The sequence below is a fragment of the Notolabrus celidotus genome, chromosome 1 (genome assembly GCF_009762535.1).
Source record: "Notolabrus celidotus isolate fNotCel1 chromosome 1, fNotCel1.pri, whole genome shotgun sequence".
Lineage (NCBI taxonomy): Eukaryota > Metazoa > Chordata > Actinopteri > Labriformes > Labridae > Notolabrus > Notolabrus celidotus.
The window spans coordinates 37,251,847-37,274,591 of NC_048272.1; the positions used below are offsets into that span (position 1 = coordinate 37,251,847).

The 22,745-nt window shown below is 39.3% G+C and overlaps 1 protein-coding gene across 3 annotated transcripts in view; it reads right to left on the reverse strand.

Annotated features, from left to right (window-relative positions):
• The window catches only part of iqsec1b (IQ motif and Sec7 domain ArfGEF 1b), a 257,451-nt gene that overhangs the window by 148,131 nt on the left and 86,575 nt on the right, over positions 1 to 22,745 (reverse strand). For 2 of the 3 annotated variants that reach the window (XM_034684333.1, XM_034684321.1), the window contains exon 2: positions 15,931 to 16,038. The exons of the other annotated variant lie outside the window; for it this stretch is intronic. In XM_034684333.1, the coding sequence (XP_034540224.1) occupies positions 15,931 to 16,038 (108 nt within the window). The remainder of the gene's footprint in view (positions 1 to 15,930; positions 16,039 to 22,745) is intronic. 3 annotated transcript variants of the gene reach the window in all.

The window sequence follows — 22,745 nt, forward strand, 5'->3', positions numbered from 1 at the left end:
CTTGTGATGATACATTACTGTGCAGGGGTTAGTATGAAAAGAGGGTAAAAGAGACATGGCATAAGAAAGCCTTCTTAAACGCTTTTCAGATAAGTGTTCTTTAAAAATAACACTCTTTGAGATTTCATGGAATTATTGTAAATGACTCAGGTATTCAGCTTCCCAGTATTTGCTTTGAAAAGACATGCAGCTTCTGTTCAGGAGAGGTCTTACATGTTTAGTCAACAGCACAGCATCTGCACAGCAAGTTTTGAAGACTTGAACTGTTTCTAAAAGGTTGCAAGACCCAGCCAACAATGCATTACCCCAAATCCCCCACCACAACCACCACCAACTTCAACCTCTCCATTGACAACGCTTCCCTCACTCCGTCCTCACATGTTCACAACCTCAGTATAATTTTTGACTCCCATCTCACTCTGGAACATCACATCAATCACATCACCAAAACCACCTTCTTCCACCTGAAACATATCGCCTGTCTCCGTCCATCTCTCTCCTTCTCCACCACCAAAACCCTGATCCATGCCTTTATCACTTCCAGACTTGATTACTGCAACAGCATCCTCTACGGCCTTCCTTCCAAACAAATCAACAAACTACTATATATATCCAGAACTCTGCCGCCTGCCTGCTCCCCCACACCCGCTCCCGTGACCACATCACCCCTGTCCTCCAAAACCTCCACTGGCTCCCTATCAGACAGCGAATACATTTTAAAATCCTCCGCCTTAACCAGGCCCACTCCTACCTAACCAATCTGCTCCACCACCACATCCCCTCCCGTAATGTCCGATCATTCGTAATATAGGTGCCAAAGACTCGCCACCCCCACTGTCCCTCAAAGTGATTTAATGTGGCTTCATTTAGCTGGTCTGCAGAAAATTAGCCTACCTATATGAGCATGTGTCTGTGTTTCCTGTGCCGTTATGAATGAATCTATTGCTACTGATGCTTTTGATAATTAACTGTTCACTAACCCTAAACTTAGGAGTCATCTGGCAACAAAGAAAGGCAGAAAACTCATTCAATTTTTTATTTTCAAGGTTTTTATTTCCAGTTTAACAATATTTTTGTCTATATTTTTTACTATGATGGGTAAAATGTACTATTTTTTAGATAACTTTAAGAAAAAAAACACTGGAGGACATCTCACAACCCCCCATTTGTGCCCCCCAGGGGGTCCCGACCCACACTTTGGGAACCCCTGCTGTATTGTATTTGTTATTACTTATTTCTATTTTTTTTTAGACCTTTTAATGCTGACATGGACCTATGGGTCTGAAATAACGTGTATATATAACACGTTTTTACAGAGTGATATGTAGCTAACGTCCCCACTAAATTCTACTAGTGGTATGTAGGTTCTTTGTGTGTTTAAGAAACCATTTATAATGAATTTATTTTCATTTTCTTCATTTACTGTTTTATAAGTACACCATGTACCACTACTCTGTAGTTTAAATGTAATGTAAGAACAGGATTGAAAGAAGCCGCGAGCTCCTGTACTGTTGAATAAGTGTAGTTGGAGTTCTTGATGTGATCTCTGCTGTCTCCTAATTGTTATAACAGATAAACTGATCCACTCATCACCCCTCAACTCACCAATGGACCTGTCTCTTTAGTCAATCCATTATCTTTAACCTGCAACTGTAAAGGGATTGATGGTATCTCTTTTTTATATGCAGTTAGTCTTGGACATTAGAGCTCTCACTTTGTCTAAATTGAAAGTCTACTCAGAGTCTTGCGATGTGAGACATCTACGGAGAGATAGTTTCTGCGGCACCAGCGAGTGCAAACATCAGTGTAGAGTAGTCTGGAATTAATTATTGAATGAAACAGTGTTTGTGAAACAGAGAAAAGCTCAGAGCTAAGAGCGCTGCAGAAAGGCTGTGATGGAATTTGTGATGTGGAAATGTACATTACCCTAAATTTATCAAGACAGCTGGTAAACATCATGAAACATCAATGAAATGAGAGTTTGGGTTAACAGCCGACAGCGTCAACAGCAGACGTAATAACAGGTCACATCAGGAATAGGAAGATGTCGCATGAAAATATAACAAAACGGCTCAAAACAGGAAGAAAGTCAGCTTATCAAAGATGTTAGCATGTTTGAGAAATGGTATCAAAAGATGGCCGTGGACAGTTTACTGAAGTTTATGAGGGGGAGTTTCTTCTTTGATAAAAGGAACATTGACTTTACACAAAAGTCTCTAAGACATCATGTAAATAATCTCTCTGGCAGAGCAGCATGATGTCCTCCAGAAGCTCCCCCCAGTGGGTTCTTCTGGAGAACTCAGCCTGCAGGCAGGACCAGGGTTTGGACCTCACATACCCACATTCCGCAGGCTGCATCATGGTGCTGTCGTCCAAGCTCACACATACTCATGCGTCCTCTCTCAGCCGATGGAAAGTTAATTAACTGCCTTTCGGAGGCGGCAGGCCTGTGATAGCCCGACCAGTGGCGAGGCCCTATTACCCTGCCTTTAACAGTGATGAATTAGTGCTCCTTTCCCTGCTGCCTGCCCCCCATCATTGGCTGCTTTAGCCCAGGGGAAGGAGTTGCTGGAGCCTGCTAGGACCATGTGCACTGTGAATCAGAGTTTCTAAAGAGGCAGAAGAGCACAGGGAGAAAATTTGAAAACTAGAACTCTTTAATTGAAATAATGCAAACAAACTCATTAACGTAAATCCAGGATGCTTCTTAGTTTTTTTGTTCTTTACTGAAAGAGCTGAAAAGGGGAGATTTTGTGCAATTCTTGTGATGATGATTGGAGATAATAACGATGCAGCTGCAAAAATAATTATCTTTTACCCAACAACATCTTTTCTGTTTTTATCCTTATTGACAGAAACAATAATTATACTTATTTGATATAAAAATAAAGAAAACATGTCAAACAAAATGAAATAATTATTTCAGCCAGAGCAGTAAGCATTTGTGACGTGAAGCCTTTAGAGGAATACTGCTGCAGTTCAGCAGGCGGTCTACATCAGGACTCAACTGAAGGTACAGAGAGGCTCTGACAGCTGGCCTGTACCACTACAAAGTCTGTTGCAGAGACAGACCTGAACACTAGGTACACCATAATAATAACACCATCTGATACACACACACACACACACACACACACACACACACACACACACACACACACACACACACACACACACACACACACACACACACACACACACACACACACACACACACACACACACACACACACACACACACACAGTGTCCATTGGTTGATGTGGAAGCTCCCTCATTAGTGGAACTGTTTCATTTTGATAACATGAAATGAAAACCTCCTTTAGGAAGCATGACACTGACCATGTGAGTCAGAATAACACAATGTCACAGAATTTAAAGGGGCAACAAATGTTTGTCTCCTTTAGTTTACACATTCATAAGGGATAGATGCCAAAAACGTTGAAGATACGTCCAGAAATGCTGATAAAATTCCCCGTTTAGAGAACAGGACTATCTCCAAATTACCATCCTGCAAATCAACTATCTCATACATTTAGCTGCTTCAGAAAATAATCATTCACTTAAACCATATTACTGATTAAAAGTTATCACATAACTTATTTGCATAACTTTTCATTAACAATGTATGTGCAGCCCCCTCACATATTGTCTTTGTAAAATCTCAGGTAAAAAGTGTCTCCTGTTCTGTTTGCCAAACCATGCCAGCCAGTTTAATGACTCCATCTTTAAACTTCACACCTGCAAACATCTCAAACTTCTATACTCGGTCAGCACTGCAGGAACAAACTGATTAGGATATTCAAATTAGGGATAGGCATTTCAAGCCAAAATACAATATGATAATCGTTGGCATCTATTGGACGACAGCATCCGTTTCGATCTTTATGTCGGTGTTTCTGTGACATGGCATGGCGTGTGTTTTTACATTTTACAGCCATGCTCAGTCTCTGGTAATACTTTTGTAGTAGGAGGGAGTATTGGCAAGAACCTCACGATACGATAGGCCTACGCATCATGATACGATAGTATCCCGATATATCATGATATCACAGTAAACTAAGATAAAAAAAGGGATAGTGTATATGTAAATCACACATTATTACTCAAAATTGAAAGGACAAATTAAGTCAAAACTATTAGATTGAAAGCAACTTTTCAACTTTATTGTTTCTGAAATACTGAAGTTGTATTTTAGTTTCAACTCGGCTAAAATGTGAGTTTTTATTATTACAAAAATATCAATATTAAGAGTTGTAAAATATCGATACCATATTGGAGGTCAAAGTATAGCGTTATATTGCTGTATCAATATTTTTTCACACCTCTTTTGTGTACTAGTGTGGGATTCAAAAACAGAGAAAATTTCAGCGACTGTCACTGTTTTCTTCTTCTCTTCTCTATTTAATGCAGTTAGCATTCTTCTTCTCCTGTTTGCTAATGCAGATAGCAAACAGCTTTAAGATGCTCTGTAACCACCGTCTGGTAGGAATAATGTATTACAACCAGGCAACGGTAAAAACGATGAAAAATTTTACTTTTAAAATGAGAAGATACTCAAAGTAACTCTTCGATTTTTACAAAGTGAACGAATATTCGAAAATCATTGCCCATCCCTAATTCAACAGGAAAAGCACTGAAACGTAGTTTGATACCACTTAAAGAGACGGTATTGTCCTTTTCCTTTTTTTTTTTTTTTTTTTTTTTACAAATAACTGTTAAGTTGGACGTCAATAATGAACGTGGGTAATATTTCAACCTGTGTTGGAGAAAATCCAGGATGCTCTGAATGGCTTGTTCAAAAACATCATACAATATTTTCTTATTGGTGAATCTTTTAAAAGGAGCATCCTGTTTCAGTTTGGTAAGTGTTGTGTTTTAAAGGATCATATCCAACATAACACTTTGAAACATCCTGCTGTGTTCTGTTTCGCTGGAGAAGTTTTGTCCCTTTCCAAACAATACCGGTCAGATTTGGAGTGCAAACTATTCGGTCATATTTCATAATTTGCCATTTTAAATAGAGGAATATGAATTTGTAGCATGGCAACAGTGGTGGAGGCTTCTGGAGTGCTGGATTGGGGAGTACTGGGGGGAGTGCTTAAAGAGACAGTAGCTTAAATCAAGCATTTCAGATCGATGCTGGAAAGATTTTTTAAAGACACCAGCCTGAGATAAGTAAAGAGTTTTCAAGCTATATGTTATGCTAATATGAATCATAAAAAGGGCAATGTAGAGCCAGAGAATCATCATAATATCCCCTCTTTAAATTATTCTATTAGACCTTAGAAAGTTCCGTAAGACCCTCAGAAAAATAAAACATTTGTGTTTTGTATGTATTTCAATGCAGCAGCATTTATCTTCTAAGGTTAAGATAGTTTTGACCCTTCCATACATGCTTCTTGTGGTCAGTACAGCACTTAAAGCTTTGGCTCATTCATTCCCCTTTACATCTCTAACCGCCTTGATTAAAGAGCACAGCCTGATTAATCTCCCCATGTGTATGGCATATAGCGTATGGCTCATTCTGTGTTCAAGCAGCTGCCATTAAAGTGGCAGTTGAGGAGAACAGGGTTGTTTAGTTAATGTATAATTTTACAGCTTTACATCAATCACACATGCACGGTACATGGATGCTGTCGATGCACAGTCCATTAGAAGGACACAGCATGCCACATGATGCATCCTATAAGTTAAAACGGCAACAATTTGTTTTAATGTTTGTGATCACATCGTTGATTTTAAATCAATGTGAAGATATCGCTGTGCTGATTTGTCATGAATGCTTACTGTGATGACCATAAAGAACGTCTGTCACAATGAAGACTAACATGCACTTCAACTGTAAGGTCAAATGCACTCTGTTTTCGTATACATATGTCTCTATTAAAGGTTGTAAGTGGTTTATGACAGATACACAATGGTCCATTTGACTGAAAATGTTAGCCTACATACAGTTGTGCTCATAAGTTTACATACCCTGGCAGAATTTATGATTTTTTTGGCCATTTTTCTGAGAATATGAATGATAAGAGAACAATATTTTTTCACTCATGGTTAGTGGTTGGGTGAAGCAAATTTTATATCAAACAACTGTGTTTCCTCTTGTTATATCATAAAGACAACAGAAACTAGCCAGGAAACCATAAATTCTGCCAGGGTATGTGAACTTATGAGCACAACTGTACATATCAATGCGCTTTTACAGGAGCAATTCAAATCAAGAGGTTTGTATTCATTTTTTAGGCGGTAGCACTGGCAGGATTTTATTATTTTATAATTTTTAAATATTTTTATTTGTTGTATATTTTATACAGTATTCCAGATTTTTTTATGTTTTAATCCTTCCTTCTTTTTTTATTAGTCTTCCAACATTGTTCTAATTCTTTTTTTTGGTCTTCCTCATTTCTTTTATTGTATTTTTTTCTTTCTTATTTGTAAAGTTTTTGTAGCCCTGTTATTATTATTATTATTAGTAGTAGTAGTGGTAGTAGTAGTAGTAGTAGTAGTAGTTTCAAATATTATTATTATCATTATTATTATTATTATTATTATTATTATTATTATTATTTATATTTATGATTATTGTTATTTTTATTATAAATTATTATTATTGTTACTACTATTATTTTAAATAATTATTAATGTTACTATTATTATTATTATTATTATTATTATTATTATTATAAGTACAAGTATTATTAGTATTATTATTATTATTAGTAGTAGTAGTAGTAGTAGTAGCTTAAATTAGTATTATTATTATTATTATTACTATTTTTATTATTATTATTATTATTTTATTTATTATTATTATTATTATTATTATTATTATTATTATTATTATTATTATTATTATTATTATTATTGTTATATTTGGTAAAAAGTGTTCTCTCTCTTGTCTCAGATTAGGAAACAGTGTTTTCATGCAGTACAGTCAGCACTGCTGGGAGTTATAAGAGTAGATTGGGGGGGGGGGGAATCACACATGATTTAATTTAAGTGCTAAAGATTTTTTTCAGTCAAGACCACACACTGCTGATGCCTGCTTGTGTTTAAATGAATGCAACTGGGGCAGAGTATTCACGGAAATCTATAAATATTCCCCCAGCTCCAATGACAGGCATTGTGGTTATTTATAAATCCCATCCAGCTGAATATGCCGAATGCTGCGTCACAATCCCAAACAATCACACAGATGCAGGAAAGATCTGCAACTTCTTTCAGCTCTGGCACAAAGTAGAAAATTGAACATGATTTTAATTACAAACAAAACAATAGCTGCTTCCAAGACAGGATGTAGACGGCGGCTTCACAATAAGACACTGTGGGGGTGGAGACAACTAAATCCCAAGTCACTCCATGTTTTTCTGAATGACTTCAACAGAATCTCACAGAAGGAAGGTAATGACTAGGTTTTTTTTTTTTTTTTTTAAAGCGGGGGAGGATTGCTCGGTGCAACAGAGAAAGAGGAAGAACTGAATTGAGACATAAGCCAATGACGAGTTTAATGATGTAGGCCTATGATTTGGGAGGGGACAGATACATCAGTGAGCCAGTCTAACATCAAAGTGTCCCAAAATGAATTGAAGGCAGTGTCGGCTGAGTAGTGAGAGGCTAACTTTGCCCCGATATGGCCTGCATGCTGATCAAACACACACACACACACGCACACACACACACACACACACACACACACACACACACAAACACACACAGCCACTCCCATTCCACTTCAGAGGCAAAGCAGCACAACCATTTGTCAAGGGTATCGTGAGAAGAGTAAACCATCCATCCACTCACTATGCATCTCAGCACCAAATAATACCAACGTGAGCCTAAGGCAAATTAATATTTTGTTGCATCAGGCGCTCCGTGGACTGAATTAAGCAACTCTGGACTGACAGGAGGATTTTTTTTGTCTAGAAACAAACACACAGGAAAAGCCCTGAGAGGCAAGGTGAAAAACTGCTGATTATTTCTCAGTTTATCCTGATAATGTCAGAAACTGACAGCACACTTTCTTCACCTTGACTTTAAGAGTTTAGCTCGGAAGTCATTCCCCCTGAACACATGCGTTGTCACTAAAAAGGGAATTTAAGGAATTATAACCAAACGTTCCTGTGTCCAACACTCTTTAGAATATATGCACCCTGCTCACAATTGCAGAAATAATGGAAACAAAGCAGCACATGTTGTCACAACGCATAAACCCATCAATAAGTTTGCCCACCAGAAAACAATGAGCTGCTAATCCCTCCTTCTATTGCACTTCTTAAAGATATCTGCATTGCGCTGAAGAACAACAACAGCAGAATGCGCAGACAAAGCAATTTAATTTCATTGCCACTGTCCCATTTGTTAAAGACCACCAACTGAATTACAGGTTGGTGTTGTGACTACCTGAGGCAACACAACAAGGTGGTAGGAATACATTAAATATGCAAGGCTCATTTCACCAGTCAAGAGTAAACACAAGCAATAGGACAAATAAGCATGTTTGCTTCCAGAGCCAGCAACACTACGAGACCCAGAGGTTGGTTTGTCAGATACACATGATTATCCAGAACATATGGCTAAAGAACTTCTTGGACAAAGACCATAGCATGCTGATGAAGGTTTGGTCAGGTCTCTGCTTTTTGGATATTGTCTTACAAGAGGTTCCTGGTTTTAAATTGCAAGACAGGTACACTACCAGTAAAAAGTTTGGATACACCTTCTCATTTAATGTTTTTTATCTATTGTAATTATTTTCAATATTGTAGATTAATACTGAAGACATCAAAACTATGAAATAATCTGGTTTTGCCACAATCTGGATTACAACAGTAGTCAAATAGGGCTATCCATTGTGTACTAACCCTACCTCTGAACAACACAACTGATGGTCTCAAACACATTAAGAGTGTGCAAAGCTGTCATGAAGGAAAAAGGGGGCTACTTTACAGAATCTAAAATATAAAACATATTCTGCTTTAACACTTTTTTGTTCATTCAATAATTCCATATATGTTGTTTCATAGTTTTGATGTCTTCAGTATTAATCTACAGTGTTTACAATAATTAAAATAAATACAAACCCTTGAATGAAAAGGCGTCCAAACTTTTGACTGGTAGTGTATAAATGACCAGCTTCTACATTCTGGACCAACTTAACAGAGGAAGAACTACTCTTTCCAGCATGATATGCTTCCTCAAACTATAAAAGAGGGATGTGGTAATTTGGAGAAGTCAGGCATTTGGAGGTGTACTGTTGGTGTTTAAAGATATCTCTTCATAATGATGTAAAAGTCCTTCTTGAAACCCCTTTCATCCATTCCTACACCAAAAATAAGTGAGTATTTGTAATTTATGAGTCAACAACCCAGCTGTATTTTTTACTCATTTACTCTGTATGGGGTCAGGGAGAAGACGGCTAAAAGGCATACTTTGTCACCAATGTGTGTTGGATTCTTTATAAATGCAGGCTTTTTCGGCCAACCCTTAAGTGTTGCCATTTTTCACAGCTTCCCTATAGACTCAGTCAAATGTCCCTTTGTATTGACTCCTCTGTTTAAGCATGTCCTAGCTTCAATGTCTATAAAACCCTTGAGAACCCTTTCAGGCTTGTACTACTCATACCATAGTGCTGACACTGAAAGGAGTCAAGTAACCACTGTACCATCTATAGGATGCCATCACCTCTAGGAATGGACACCGTGCTACAGAGGCTTCAGAAAAAGACTAACTTGTGTGAGGACAAAGGGGTACCTTAAGCCTCCTCTGCTTTTCCTTTCTTTATTTCGCTTTGACTGGTTTTCATGTGGGAAAATCTCATGGGTTTGGTTATCACTGGTTTGTCCGACACTGTTAAACACACCCTGTTCCTGAGGTGCCACCCATGAAAGGTGCTTGGGCCTGTTTGTATGACGTCACCTGATTGAGGTGATGAGCCGCAGCTGGGATGCGAAGACGACGCCGGCAGATGACCATGAGACTCAACCACGAGACTCAACCACAGAGACGTCCATGAATCCTTGGAGAACCAAGAGCGCTTTGAAGCTTAACCCAACCAAACAAAAATAATGATTGAACTCATAGTTTGGGCTCGCCACTCACCACCCATGCCGTCCAGTATATTCCGGCCGAACGGTGCGCAGGTGAGCTGACCCATTTCAATTTCCAATACTGAGAACCAGTCCTTTCCTTTGCTCTTGTTTGGTATCACTGTTCATTTTAGGGCTGTATTAGTTTTCACTCATACCTCTTGTGGCGAGGTTCTCTTCTCCACTGACATTTTGTAGAAACCACAGGCGTAAAATTTGATGTGGAACTTTTATTGGTGCCAGCCTCCCAGAAATGCAGGGCAAGATATTTACAATAAAAAGTGAGGAGGGAAACCCTTGTAGAAAAGACACTGCTCGGCGAGCTACCTCCTTTGTGAGCCCGACAAGAACTGCCAGAGGGAGCTCAACACACCCCTCTTTTAAAGCCAGTGACTCCTCTCACTGGGTGTCACTAAATTGCAGAAAACTGTTCAAAAACATTTATTTTCAACATCTAAACCCACAACAACCAACCAACCATACAAACCTCAATAACAATATATATCACAGCAGTCAGTGACGGTCCCTCTCCGTCACACCTCTACTTGGGTAGAATTTATGTCATGTACCGAAGTTTGAACCATCCTTAAAACTCTCGTTGGTAACACTCTCCATGAAACACATGATTTGGGGGACTCTGGAGTTTCAATGGTTCAAACAAAGGCTAATGACATAATCTGTGCCCGTGACATCTGCAGAGCAGACCGTAAGAGAGCTTATCAAGAATGAACAGAGCGAAACTTAACCCCGAACCAGGTGTGCTTTGTGTTTGATCTGTGCTGGAAGGCTGAAGATTGAGGTAGAAGGGATGATATGACAGCAGCACAGGCTCAGAGGTGTCTGTAGAAAGGGTGTAAATGAATGAAACACTAGAGGGGGGGGTCACATCAACTCATCAAACGACTGTCTTCTCTGGGCAGCGTGGATCGAAAGAAAAGATCCACACAGACCACTACTTGCTTTCTGATTCACACCATCCCCTGGACCACAAACTGGAAGTAATATGGACCTCACACCGCCGGGCAGACAGCCTATCGACAGATACAAACCCTAAAGACATCCACACTGACATCAGATGTTGAAAGGCTTCGAAATCCTGCAGTCAGTCCCACGAGCTTTCATTAAACAGCAAAAAGATCCGAAAGAACAGCAGATCAAAACTGAAAGAGGAACTGCAGCGAGAGCAGACATATTGTCCTCCCATATGTGGCTGTAATTCCTGCTCTGATATAAAGGGTTTTTTCTCGCTCTGAAATACAGTGTGTTTCAAGGCCATATGTTGATACAGCCTGGATCAGCTGAGGGACGGCACTGGCAAACATTACTGAGGCACACAGCTGTGCATTAGTGAGTATAAACAACATTTCTACAAACACAGAACAACAACACACCCTTGCAGAACATAATGCATCCACAACATAATGCCTTTACATACAGGACCTGAATCCACGCTGTGCTAGGTGAGCTTGGCCTGGCCTCATAATGCAGGCTCGATATGAGGATCTGGAGTTTGTGATACTGTGACTGAAAACATGATTGAGAGGCATCCTTTTACAATCTGGCTTCAGTTCTTAAGCTTTGTTCGCCAGCTTAACTCTCAAATTTTACACATGGGCTAGAGTCTTCATTTTAGAGGAACACAACATCTGGTCTTTTTTCTTTCATTAGATCATAACTATTCCTGAGGAAAGGGCACAAGCCTGTGTTTCGGCCCCTCGGTCCCCAAGGAGAGTGGTGTGAGAAAGAAACAGTTTTATAGATTAACTTTTTCCCACAGAGACATCCAGATAGTATAAAAAAGGAAAAACACACTACTCTTGCTGTATGCACTGAAACATACAAACATATTGCTGCTTCTGAGTGTGAGATTTTAGAAAGAGGCCTTAAATGCACCACACTACAAGCCCCACCTCATCTACGCTGTTGCCCCATTTACACCACATTCCTCTTGGTTGCTTTGCCACCTCTGCTTTCAGATCAACCACAGAAAACAATGCCTCCCGGTTTTGTTTTTAAACCTTTATATAACAGGATAACCCTCCTGTCTTAAACAGGTTGTGCAAAGGAGATTATGACTTGTGGGGGCAGCTGCAGAACCTTTTGTTCCCCGGTAAAAACTGCAGGTTAATTCTGCTCTGATTTTACATCTCCACCTGTGCTTGTGTTTAAAAGTAGCTAGGATAGCGCTACAATAAACATTTGAATATTCAGTAAATTTGGCTAGTATATGGGCCAAAAAAAATCCCCAGAGAAAGGCTGAGGTAGTAGCTGCTTGTATGCAAGGCATCCTGGAACATGTAGGCACTGGTTCCAGCTCGGCAAGCAGGAGATCTCTGTTTCTTGGTCAGTGTGGCACAAAGTTTGGTTGTTTTTTTTCAGGCTGATGATCAATTTTGTATCGTTTGTGGCTTAAGGTCAATTTTTAAAAATGAAACGCTAGATTTTCCTTTTAAGGTCCTCCGACACTTCCCTTGGGCACCAGAAGATCACTCTACCCCCTCCCCTGTTTACCTCCTCCTTCCTTCCAACACACACAACAACAACATGGCTGCCAGCATTTATGAAGAGCCCCAGTCTTGTGAGTGGTTTGGAACTGGACTGCTGCAAAATGTGTTCAAAGGCTGTTGCAACTACAGGCAGCAGCAGCATGACCAACATCTTAAACAGAGGCATGCAGCCCAGTGGGAGAAATGTGTGTCACTACGAGATGTAGCATCCCACCAACGTTAGCAGAATGGTTTTCCCATTACATCATGTATGACAAGAAAGAGACACAGCAGAAAGCTATTACTGATGCAGTCATGCTGCATCGTGCTTAAGGGGTGGCTGTGGCTCAGTGGTAGAGTCTCTCGATCGGTGGGATTAGTTCATACTGATGGGAGCTTTATATAGCAGCCTCTGCCATCAGTGTATGCATGTGGTGTGAATGGGTGAATGTGATTTGTAATGTAAAGCACTTTGAGTGGTCAGAGGACAAGAGAAAGCACTATGTAAATATCGTCCATTAACCATTTCAGATATGGTGCACAGAGTAATCTCCTCTCTTCATCCAGGGAGAGGAGGTGGAGAGGGTTGAGCGCTTTAAATTCCTTTAAGCTCAGCCGACCTCACCTGGTCTGCACACACCTCTCACCAGGTGGGAAGGGCTTCAGGAAGTTAAAGCAGACCATCCTCCCTCAACACCTGCTGACCAACCTCTACCAGTCAACAATAGAGAGCCTCCTGACCTCCTGTTGCACGGTGTGATTCAGCTGCTGCACGCTGTGGTTCAGCAGCTGCACAGTAGGGAACAGGACAGACCTCCAAAGGGAGATGAGGGCTTCAGAGCGTGTCATCAGGACCACGCTACCTCACCTCAGAGACATTCACGCTGGCCCACTACACAGGAAAGCCACCTGCATTAGTAAGGACCCCACACACCCTGATCACAACTGATTTAACCCCCTCCCCTCTACTCAAAACAGATACCGGACAATCAATTCACACACAACAGTCTGAGAAACAGCTTCTCTTCACGGGCATTTTGCATGTGAGGAGCTGCTACACTGCCTTTCATTGTTTCACAACAATCACAATAAAGATCTATTCTACCAGTATATTTATTCATTTTAATGTGATAGTCTACTAAGATTAACATGTCTCACTATTCTGGGTTCCTTTTAACTTTTTGTGAACCTTATTATCAGTTATGTGCCTTCATAAATACAATCAAACAATGAATCGTGCATTTTTTGCAATTGAGCTGTCTCCTATACAGACTTCAGAAGTCCTGCCCCTTCTTGATTTTGATGATTTATCTATTTATTTATTTATTTATTTATTTATTTATTTATTTATTTATTAAATGAATTAATTTATTTTATGTATTTATTATTTGTATTTATTTAATTTATTCATGTATTTATTTATTTATTATTTGTATTTATTCATTACATTTATTATTATCATTATTATTATCATTATTATTCTCATTATCATTATCATTATTATTATTACTATTATTATTACTATTATTGTTATTGTTATTGTTATTGTTATTGTTATTATTATTTTATTCATTGAAAAGTGACAGCAACAAGCCCGTCAGTGATTCAAAAGTTGAACTGTTTTCAACTGAGAGAGCAGCAACTAAACTCTGCTGATGATGGGGGAGTTTTTGGCTCTGTAGACACTGAAATGCTTTTGGTTTGAACAGAACATAGATGCTGCCAGTGCACAAAACAGTGCAACTGGACACTGCTGCTAAATTTGCAACAATCAATGTGTTTTGGAAATAAGTAAAATAATAAACATGTTGAATAAAACAGGTAATAATTCAGTGATAAACCCACACAGAATATAACACTTTCCCTGTGCTTTATGAAGTCTCCGTGAAATGCTCAAAATAAATTCAGTTCCCTTCATGATGTCATTCTTTAAGCATAATAAATCCTAACGTTTAGCAAAGAACAGGATCCCTGCAAATCTACAAGTACAAGAGTGCAAAAATCCAAAAGATGAGATCTTCTTATCTCTTCTTGTTACCTCTTCCTGCCGCAGACATCTTTAATCTTACATCTGCCAAAAATAAAAGCCTAATAATCTGTCTCTAAAGCTGCTTAAGTGTACAGCGGCAGCCTTTCTTCACAGTGGGATTTTACCTGCAGCAATGTGTCACTCCTACATGCCTCTCAGGGATTTAACATAATTGCATTCGTTATCCACTCTCCACACCTACCACCTATTGTAAGTTCCAGCTTGACCCAAACGTCATCCCGAACACAACTCCCCTGGCAATTGTAATTGATGTGCACTTGTTCTTCATGTTCTCTGGCAAATGCTTCCTAATAGAGCGGGACAGCTCAAGACCTCACTGTAATCACAAGTGTTTAGCACTCATTCTCCATACTCTCTTCATCTCCATGGCTAATTAGAATCAATAAACATGGCGAACAAACACGACTCATTAGGGCTTTCTCTATCTCCTTCCTTCCCTCGCCAAAGCCTTCAGGGTGATGCTTTTCACCCTCCCCTGCCATAAACCTGCTTTTAGAACTGCTCTCAAGCTCAGCGCAAGGATACTCGATAGATATAGTGAGCGCAGCATCGAGAATAAAAACCCTTTGAAATTGCCATGAAGCTTTTGAAGCCTATGTCCCACTGCTCAACGCTCTCAGGGTTTTCATCTCTCCCCATCTCCCCTCATTACCCGAGGAGCTCTCAGGGCCTCGCTGAGCAGCTGTAATGAACTCCAAGGAAATGCATCTACACAAAGTGGAGGACTGCACGGACGGCGAGGCACAGCATTGCTGCATTGTATATGTGCCGCAGGATGCTTTATGCAAAAACGCTCCTTCCAATAACGTACAAAGTTAAGGCAGCCAGAAAGGCTTGTCAGTCTTTTTCTAAGGTATCCTTGAACTCTGCTCAAGTAATCCTGAAAGACAGAGGCAATTTGAGGGAAGGATGTGCCATCACAGGGGTCTGTTTTGCCAGCTCTTCCCCCAGAAAGTTGTCTGTTCCCCTACTGCGCTTCTGCTGCATGTCTGTGGTTATGATGGGTGTTGCTCATTTTCTATCTGAGAGGATTTAGAGGCTGAGAAGGCCTCCCACCAGCATGTGCACAGTAGGCGGTGGAAGTTCTCACACGGGGAAAGAATAAGACTGACAAACAAAAACACATTCAACATCAACATGGGGAAAGGAGGTGTGAGAAATTAGATGGTCTTACAGGTTGACAAAGAGAGTGATACTGTGAGCTAGCACCAGGAGAACAGCTGATGTTATGGGATGGACTATAAGGAGATGAGCTGTGAGAGCTGTGGCTGGATGAAGTAAGGTGACTTCAATAAAAACCCTTCAATTTACCCAAAAGATGCAGACTTCCATTTGCGACAGGGGTAACTTCTTCTACATGCGGGGGCAATAAGGTTTAGAGGGATCTCTGAGACTTCTATTGGCAATGAGGCGTGTCGCCTGCAAAATAAAAAGAGAGAAGCACATTGAAGCACATTTCATAAAGTTACAGATTAAAGGAGAGCACTTGATTCACACACAGACACAAACAGTGGAGGATGTAAACCCGAGAGAGCAGTCTGTCCGAAGAGGGGGTCCACGAGCACACTGACTCCCACCGAGCCGAAGTTTGCATTGTCAGAAAGAGAGATTACTTCCATCCACTGCCTGCAGCATTTTAATGCCTTCAAATCAGGGCCGAGAACTCTCATACATGCATCATCACAACATGCTGAATCAGCAGCACACAGAGCTCAGTGCCAGGTAGGGAGCGGAGGAGAAAAGGGAGAGGAGGAGGAGGAGGAGAAGGAGGAGTGGGGCGGGAGATGAGACATGATCAGAATGTAGCAGGCTCAGTGTAATGTGAGACAACCTCAGAGAGTGCTGAGAACAGATATTAACGGGAAGGAAGTACAAGACAAGAGGAAGCAGATTAAAATGACTTTCTGTTATCTGACTTGTTAGCATAACGACCTTCCCCCGTTCAAATCTGTGATGTTCCAGAACGGGAATTACAGACAATACGTGTGAAGAATCAATTGTAGTGTAACACACAACACAGAAACAGCACAAACAGCTGTCAGGGGTGCAGATCATTTAATTATTACATAAATGAATTAAAGCTAGACTAATTATCTATACAGTGAAAACCCATTGTTACAATAAAAACACTTCATGCTCTCACTAGATTATTAAGACATTCATTCATACAGTATCATCAACCTCATGTATGTGCAGAGTTTGAGTATGATCACAGACTAACAGATGGGACAAACTTTAAAATCGTGGCTCTGTCTTAAACACCAAACAACACCTGAAAAGTATGTGTGTTGCAAACATTTTAAAATAGACGTGTGTTTGCACAGTGTGAAAAAGCAGTGGAGGAGCTGTATCATATACAGTACTTACAAAAAGCCAGGTGCAGTGACAGTACAGCACAGCATGTCATACACTGTAAAAATGAAAACTTAAAATTGTTGGCCTGAAAATAATTTTATGGTTAAGCAAACAAAAAAAAAAAACTTTTGTTGCAAACTACATCAAAGTGGTCTCATTTCATAAGTTAGGTTGGCAAAACTTAAAATTATGGGTTTGAGGCTCGGCTAAATTATTTGAGTATTCTTCAGGCAAAGAACGGGGTCTCTAACTCAAATCTCCAGGGGTCTTCCACACTTTTAATTTCCCACATGTGGCTCCATCTCTCCTGTCCTGTGTGGATTTGATCGCCCTAAAGGTGAGTATTTTGTTTGAGTATTGTATTGAAACTCTAGCTTTACAGTTGGTCAGTTGATGGTGAGTTGATTACCGGTTAATGTAACTTTAATTTGTTTAGTTAGTTTAATAAGGCATGGTCATTACCAATAGTTAGCCACCTTGAACATTAGCTAGCTACCTTGCAAGTAGGAAAACAGTGCAGTAACAAAGGGACATTTTCTGAACAAACAATAATAAGTTGGCACAACTTTCACTTCTTAGTATGTAGAACTCAAAACTTTAAGTTACATATGAATGATAAGTTATCTCAACAAAAATTCATCAGTTGGCTCAAATGGAAGATTTCTGGTTAGCATAAAAACTCAAAAAGCTTTTTCTCAGCTTTTTCGTTTTAATAGTGTAGTCATGGTGGGGTTGATAGATTCTACCTTCACTCTCAGCTAGGGTGACTAATATCCCAGTTGTTTAAACATACATTTAAAGCTCCTGTGAGGAGTTTTCAGCTGCCTGTGAAACAGACTGAAGTGAACACTGCCTGTGCATAAACTACGAAAGCATGCAAGAGAGAAATTAAGAAGATTGATTGTTTCTTTATTCTTATTTTTAATATCTGAAAGTGCTTATGGGGGTAGAGTTATGATTGAGTGAATAAACGCACAATGCCGACAAAGCCTTTTTTTTTTCCATAGCAAAGATCCACAGTGGGGGATGTGATCGACCGTTAGATTAAAGCAGGATGAGATTGTTTTGGTTAAAAAACAATGTGTACTGGGCCAATCAGCACAGGGGGATTCAGTGAAATCACATAAGACATCACCTTTTGAGAGGAGAACGAACCAGGAGAAGCTCGATGTGAAAGAGCGCGGACCTGATCAGCCGAACATCACAATCAATCAGCAGTCCAAAGACAGAGGGAGACAATACACCTGGTCTTTTTCCAGGACCTGGTTTAGCAACAAGGCTTGGCTAACTGCATGTAGTGAGGCTAATGCTTTGTGGTATATGTCTATTTTGGAGTTATGGCCCCTCCTGGAGAAAACTCAACCAGCCGCCACTGTACTATACAATATGTGGACGATGCTCTCATGGCCTTTCAGTCAGAGACTATACACATTCCATTATTCACCTTCACCTTCTCCCATAAAAGCTTTGTATGCCACTCTAGTTTCACCTTTGCCTCTGAGAACACACAGTCATTACTCACACAACCATTAAAGCCTAAGAATAGGATGACACAGTTCGAGGTAAATTTATGCATTTCAACAAATGACCAGTGTTTAATTTGTTGTTGAGGAAGGTGAACAAGGCTATAACAACGAGTTCATATCACCCCTTTAGCAGCAAAGTCCTGAAAAACATTATCAGGACAAATTGAGCAGAAGTGCCCGGAGCAGAGGAGAGGGAGGAGCAGGACATGCTGGTCAAAATGAGAGGAGACCTGGCCATAAATAAACCACCTCACAGTTACTAATCACTGCAGCCAGCTGAGTAATGGAAGAAGTTATCGCTTGTCATTGAAGCATGCCCCCCCTGCTGAGGACTGAGGCAGACTCCAGATCATGTGTGCCTCCATCTAGTCCTGTTGTACATTCACAACCTTCTTCCATCTCCAACAAACGCGCTGCCAGGGAGGGTTATCTTGCAAAGCATGTGTCCTGTTTTGACAGTGATGTTCTGTGTTCTTTCCCAGACAAAAGAAAGTCCTTGCACAGTCATTCTCCTCAAGTAGAATTTTCTTTCAGATGCATTCTCTTCACATGGCAGAAACAACAGCTTCAGTGTATGTTAGGCACACAGGCATCAAAACAAAGGCACAGAGAAATACTATTTCTACCGTTATTAGAGAAACTCTGTGCTCTCTACGGGAGCAAAACTGAACCGCAGATGCTCACATTAGGATTAAATTTACCACCTGTCATCTGTGACTTCAGGGGCATTTAAGATAGTCTGAAAATGCATAACTCTTCAAGTTAGAAGGCTAAGGGAGCATTATTTTTAAGAGGGCTGATTTAAAGCATGAGCGTTAAAAAGATCACCTAGATTAGCCTTAGTACAGAACAAGACGGGACAGTACGTGGTGAATGACAACGATGGTGGAGCCTTGATGACTTTGGAGAGGTATACTTTGGGTTTAGTTTGATCTCACACGCTCGACAACACGCACTGGCACTTTGGTCAACCCTTTCAAGAAGTACAAGCTGTTTTAACTCTTCATGACTTATGATGACAGTACAGACCAAAAGCGGGAACATGGTATTTTATTTTTGATATCACCCGATACTTTCTGAATACAAAGAGAATATAACATCAAAATGTATAATATTTAATACTGCATGAAATAACTGCTTCCTTGCATTGACTTTAAAGTTTTGGGGATCGCAGAAAAGAAACAGGGAATGTAGGAAGCAGAGAGCAAGGGATGACGTGCAGCAGAGGGTCTTGGATGGGAGTCGAACCAGCAATCGATGCAAAAAGGACCATAACCACTGTATATGGCACTTTAAGCACTAAGCAGAACTGGCTTGCCCCCTAGTCTTTACTTTAGAGTAAAGATCTGTGCCATATGCATTTTTGCTTGGCTAATTTCTGTTGAAACACAATCACCATAATGTGACTCAAAAAACTGCTGATCAGTTGGATCTACTGCCTCTCATAAAGCAGAGGACTTTGAAAAATCTTTAAAAAGATTTGTGAAAGATTAAAGTTTGACGCAATCTGACTGGTTGGCTCATTGTGTCTAGATGTCACAGAGTTTCAGATCAAAGACTCAAGATTTGCAAGAAGTGAAGATCTAAAGGGTCACCATGTGCAAGACTACAACTAGATTCCTAGTGGAAATGTAACAACTTTGGAGTAGGAAACCAACAATAATATGTTTGTAATAAAATAATAATAGGAATACAACAACTACTACTACTACTAATAATAATTAATAAAAATAATATTAATACTAATGCTAGTGCTAATAATAATAACAATAATAATAACAATAATAATAATAATAATAACAATAATAATAATAATAATAATAATAGTAATAATAATAATAATAACAATAATCACAATAACAACAATAAAAATAAAAATAATATTAATATGAATACTAATACTGCTGCTGCTACTACTAATAATAATAATAATAATAGTTATTGTAATAATAATAATAATAATTATTATAATAATAACAATAATGATAGTAGTTATAGTAGTAATAATAATAACAACAACAACAATAACAAAAATAACAATAAAAGTAATAATAGTCATCATTTTGATAATAATAATGATAATGATAATAATAATAATAATAATAATAATAATAATAATAATAATAATAATAATAATACAACTAATATTAAAAAACAACAATATAATAATAATATTAATAATAATAATAACAATAATAACAACAACAACAACAACAATTAAAATAAAAACAATGATAATAATCATAATATTTTAAATACAATGTAAAAATTAACTGACCATATATTCTCACGCATGCACACACACACACACACACACACACACACACACACACACACACACACACACACACACACACACACAAAAACACACACACACACACACACACACACACACACACACACACACACACACACACACACAGATATGAGACACAGGGAAAGAAGAAAATCAAAGCTCTTCAGTAAAGTGAAGTGTTGATGTGCATTTTAGTGTTTACAGAAGAAAAAAAAGACATAAAATTAAGTTTTGCTCTCTCTCATAGCTTTCCAAAAAGTACTTAGAGTCTGAAAAACAAGTTATGTTTTTTATTCTCAAACTTCTTAAAGTTGTTCATGTGTATAATTTGAATAAATTAGGCTGTTAAAGAAGGGTATGAAATAAAAAAGGATGATCCTCCTGAAATGAACTCGCAGTGGTGTTAACCATGGAAGCTAAGCTTTAATTAACTGCTCATCTAAATCACAGCACATTCAAATTACAGCCACTTCTACATCACTTCAGTAATCAGGGGCCATCAAGAGACACACCATGTGACCGCCGCTGGAACAGAAAAAGTAATATGCTTATGATAGTTTTTAGAAACAAAGAATGTGAGGACTTTTTAAAGTTAATATTATATAAAATATTTATTTTATATTTTATGTGCTGCATCATAGTCTGACTGTGCTTAACATAGGTATGTTTGCTTGTCAACAACGTATGTTGATGTGATGGTAGAAAAAACTGTAACAACCGAGCAGTTGCCCTCTAAAACATGGAGCATAAACCCTTGAACTCATTGCAATGTGATGCAGCTTTCGATGGGAAGACCCTGCATAAAATGTTAATCTAACAGCAGCGTGCCATATGGATAAACGTGCCCCAAGGACAAATGGGTTGTGCTCTTTTGCGACCCAGAGCTGCCAGTTATAATCTCTCATCCATGGAGGTTAAGTGCTGGATGAAGATTTCCCACTGGCTGCCATATAAGCTCGCTGTTATCACTGGAGTGCAGGTTCACTGCTTACATTATGCCAATCTATAAACATGCTGGCTCCCCAAACTTCCAGACTGTCAGAAGGCTTCAAATGTTGTTTCAAGGACTATTTGAGCTTTATATTGGTGCCTATCAGTGCTGGAAGTGAGCCCGTTCTCCCCAGTTAACATTACTAGTCCTTGTACATTAACTTTGTGGGGTACTGTGACTTGTTTAGAAGCTCTCTCAAACTGTTCTGTTCTCTCCAAACGATGTTCTCTGGCCTGCTAGTTTTCCAACAGATCAAAGCTATACTGGGCAGTTAAAACAGAGTGAAAAGCTACACAGATGACAGCTATGCATTAAAGCATGAAGAGTACCCATTCATAAAACCAGTCACAGTTAGTGTAGCTTATGTGTTCAAACACCTGCATTATCATCTGGCAGAACTCAATACACACAGTGAAGTTGGCACATCACCAGAGGGCTCTAACATCAACCTCACAACAATGTTGGCTTAGCTCTAAAAGAGCATGAAGCATGGACAAACATAGCCAAACGACACAGTAACAACTGTGTCACTAAAAACTGTGTCACCAAAAGTAAAGAGAAGAGTATGGAGTGATTTAGAAGGGGACGCAACCCTGGCACATATCACACATTAAAGCAAACCAAATTGTCTTTGCACAACCCAAACTGCAAAAAAGAAGTTGGAAGTTCAGCATGTTGGCCTCTGTGTTGCATCACCTCTTCTCTTAACAGCACTCTGTAAAGGTTTTGGTGCAGAGGAGACCAGGTTCTGGAGCTCTCAAAGTGAATGGACTTGGACTTGGACTTGTACGTATATAGCGCTTTTCTAGTCTTTCTGACCACTCAAAGCGCTTTAATACACTACTCGTCGCATTCACCCATTCATACCCATTCACTCACTGATGGTAGAGGATGAAAATGTAAGTAACCATCAGTATCAGTTAATCTCATTCGTACACATTCACACACCTCTGAACAA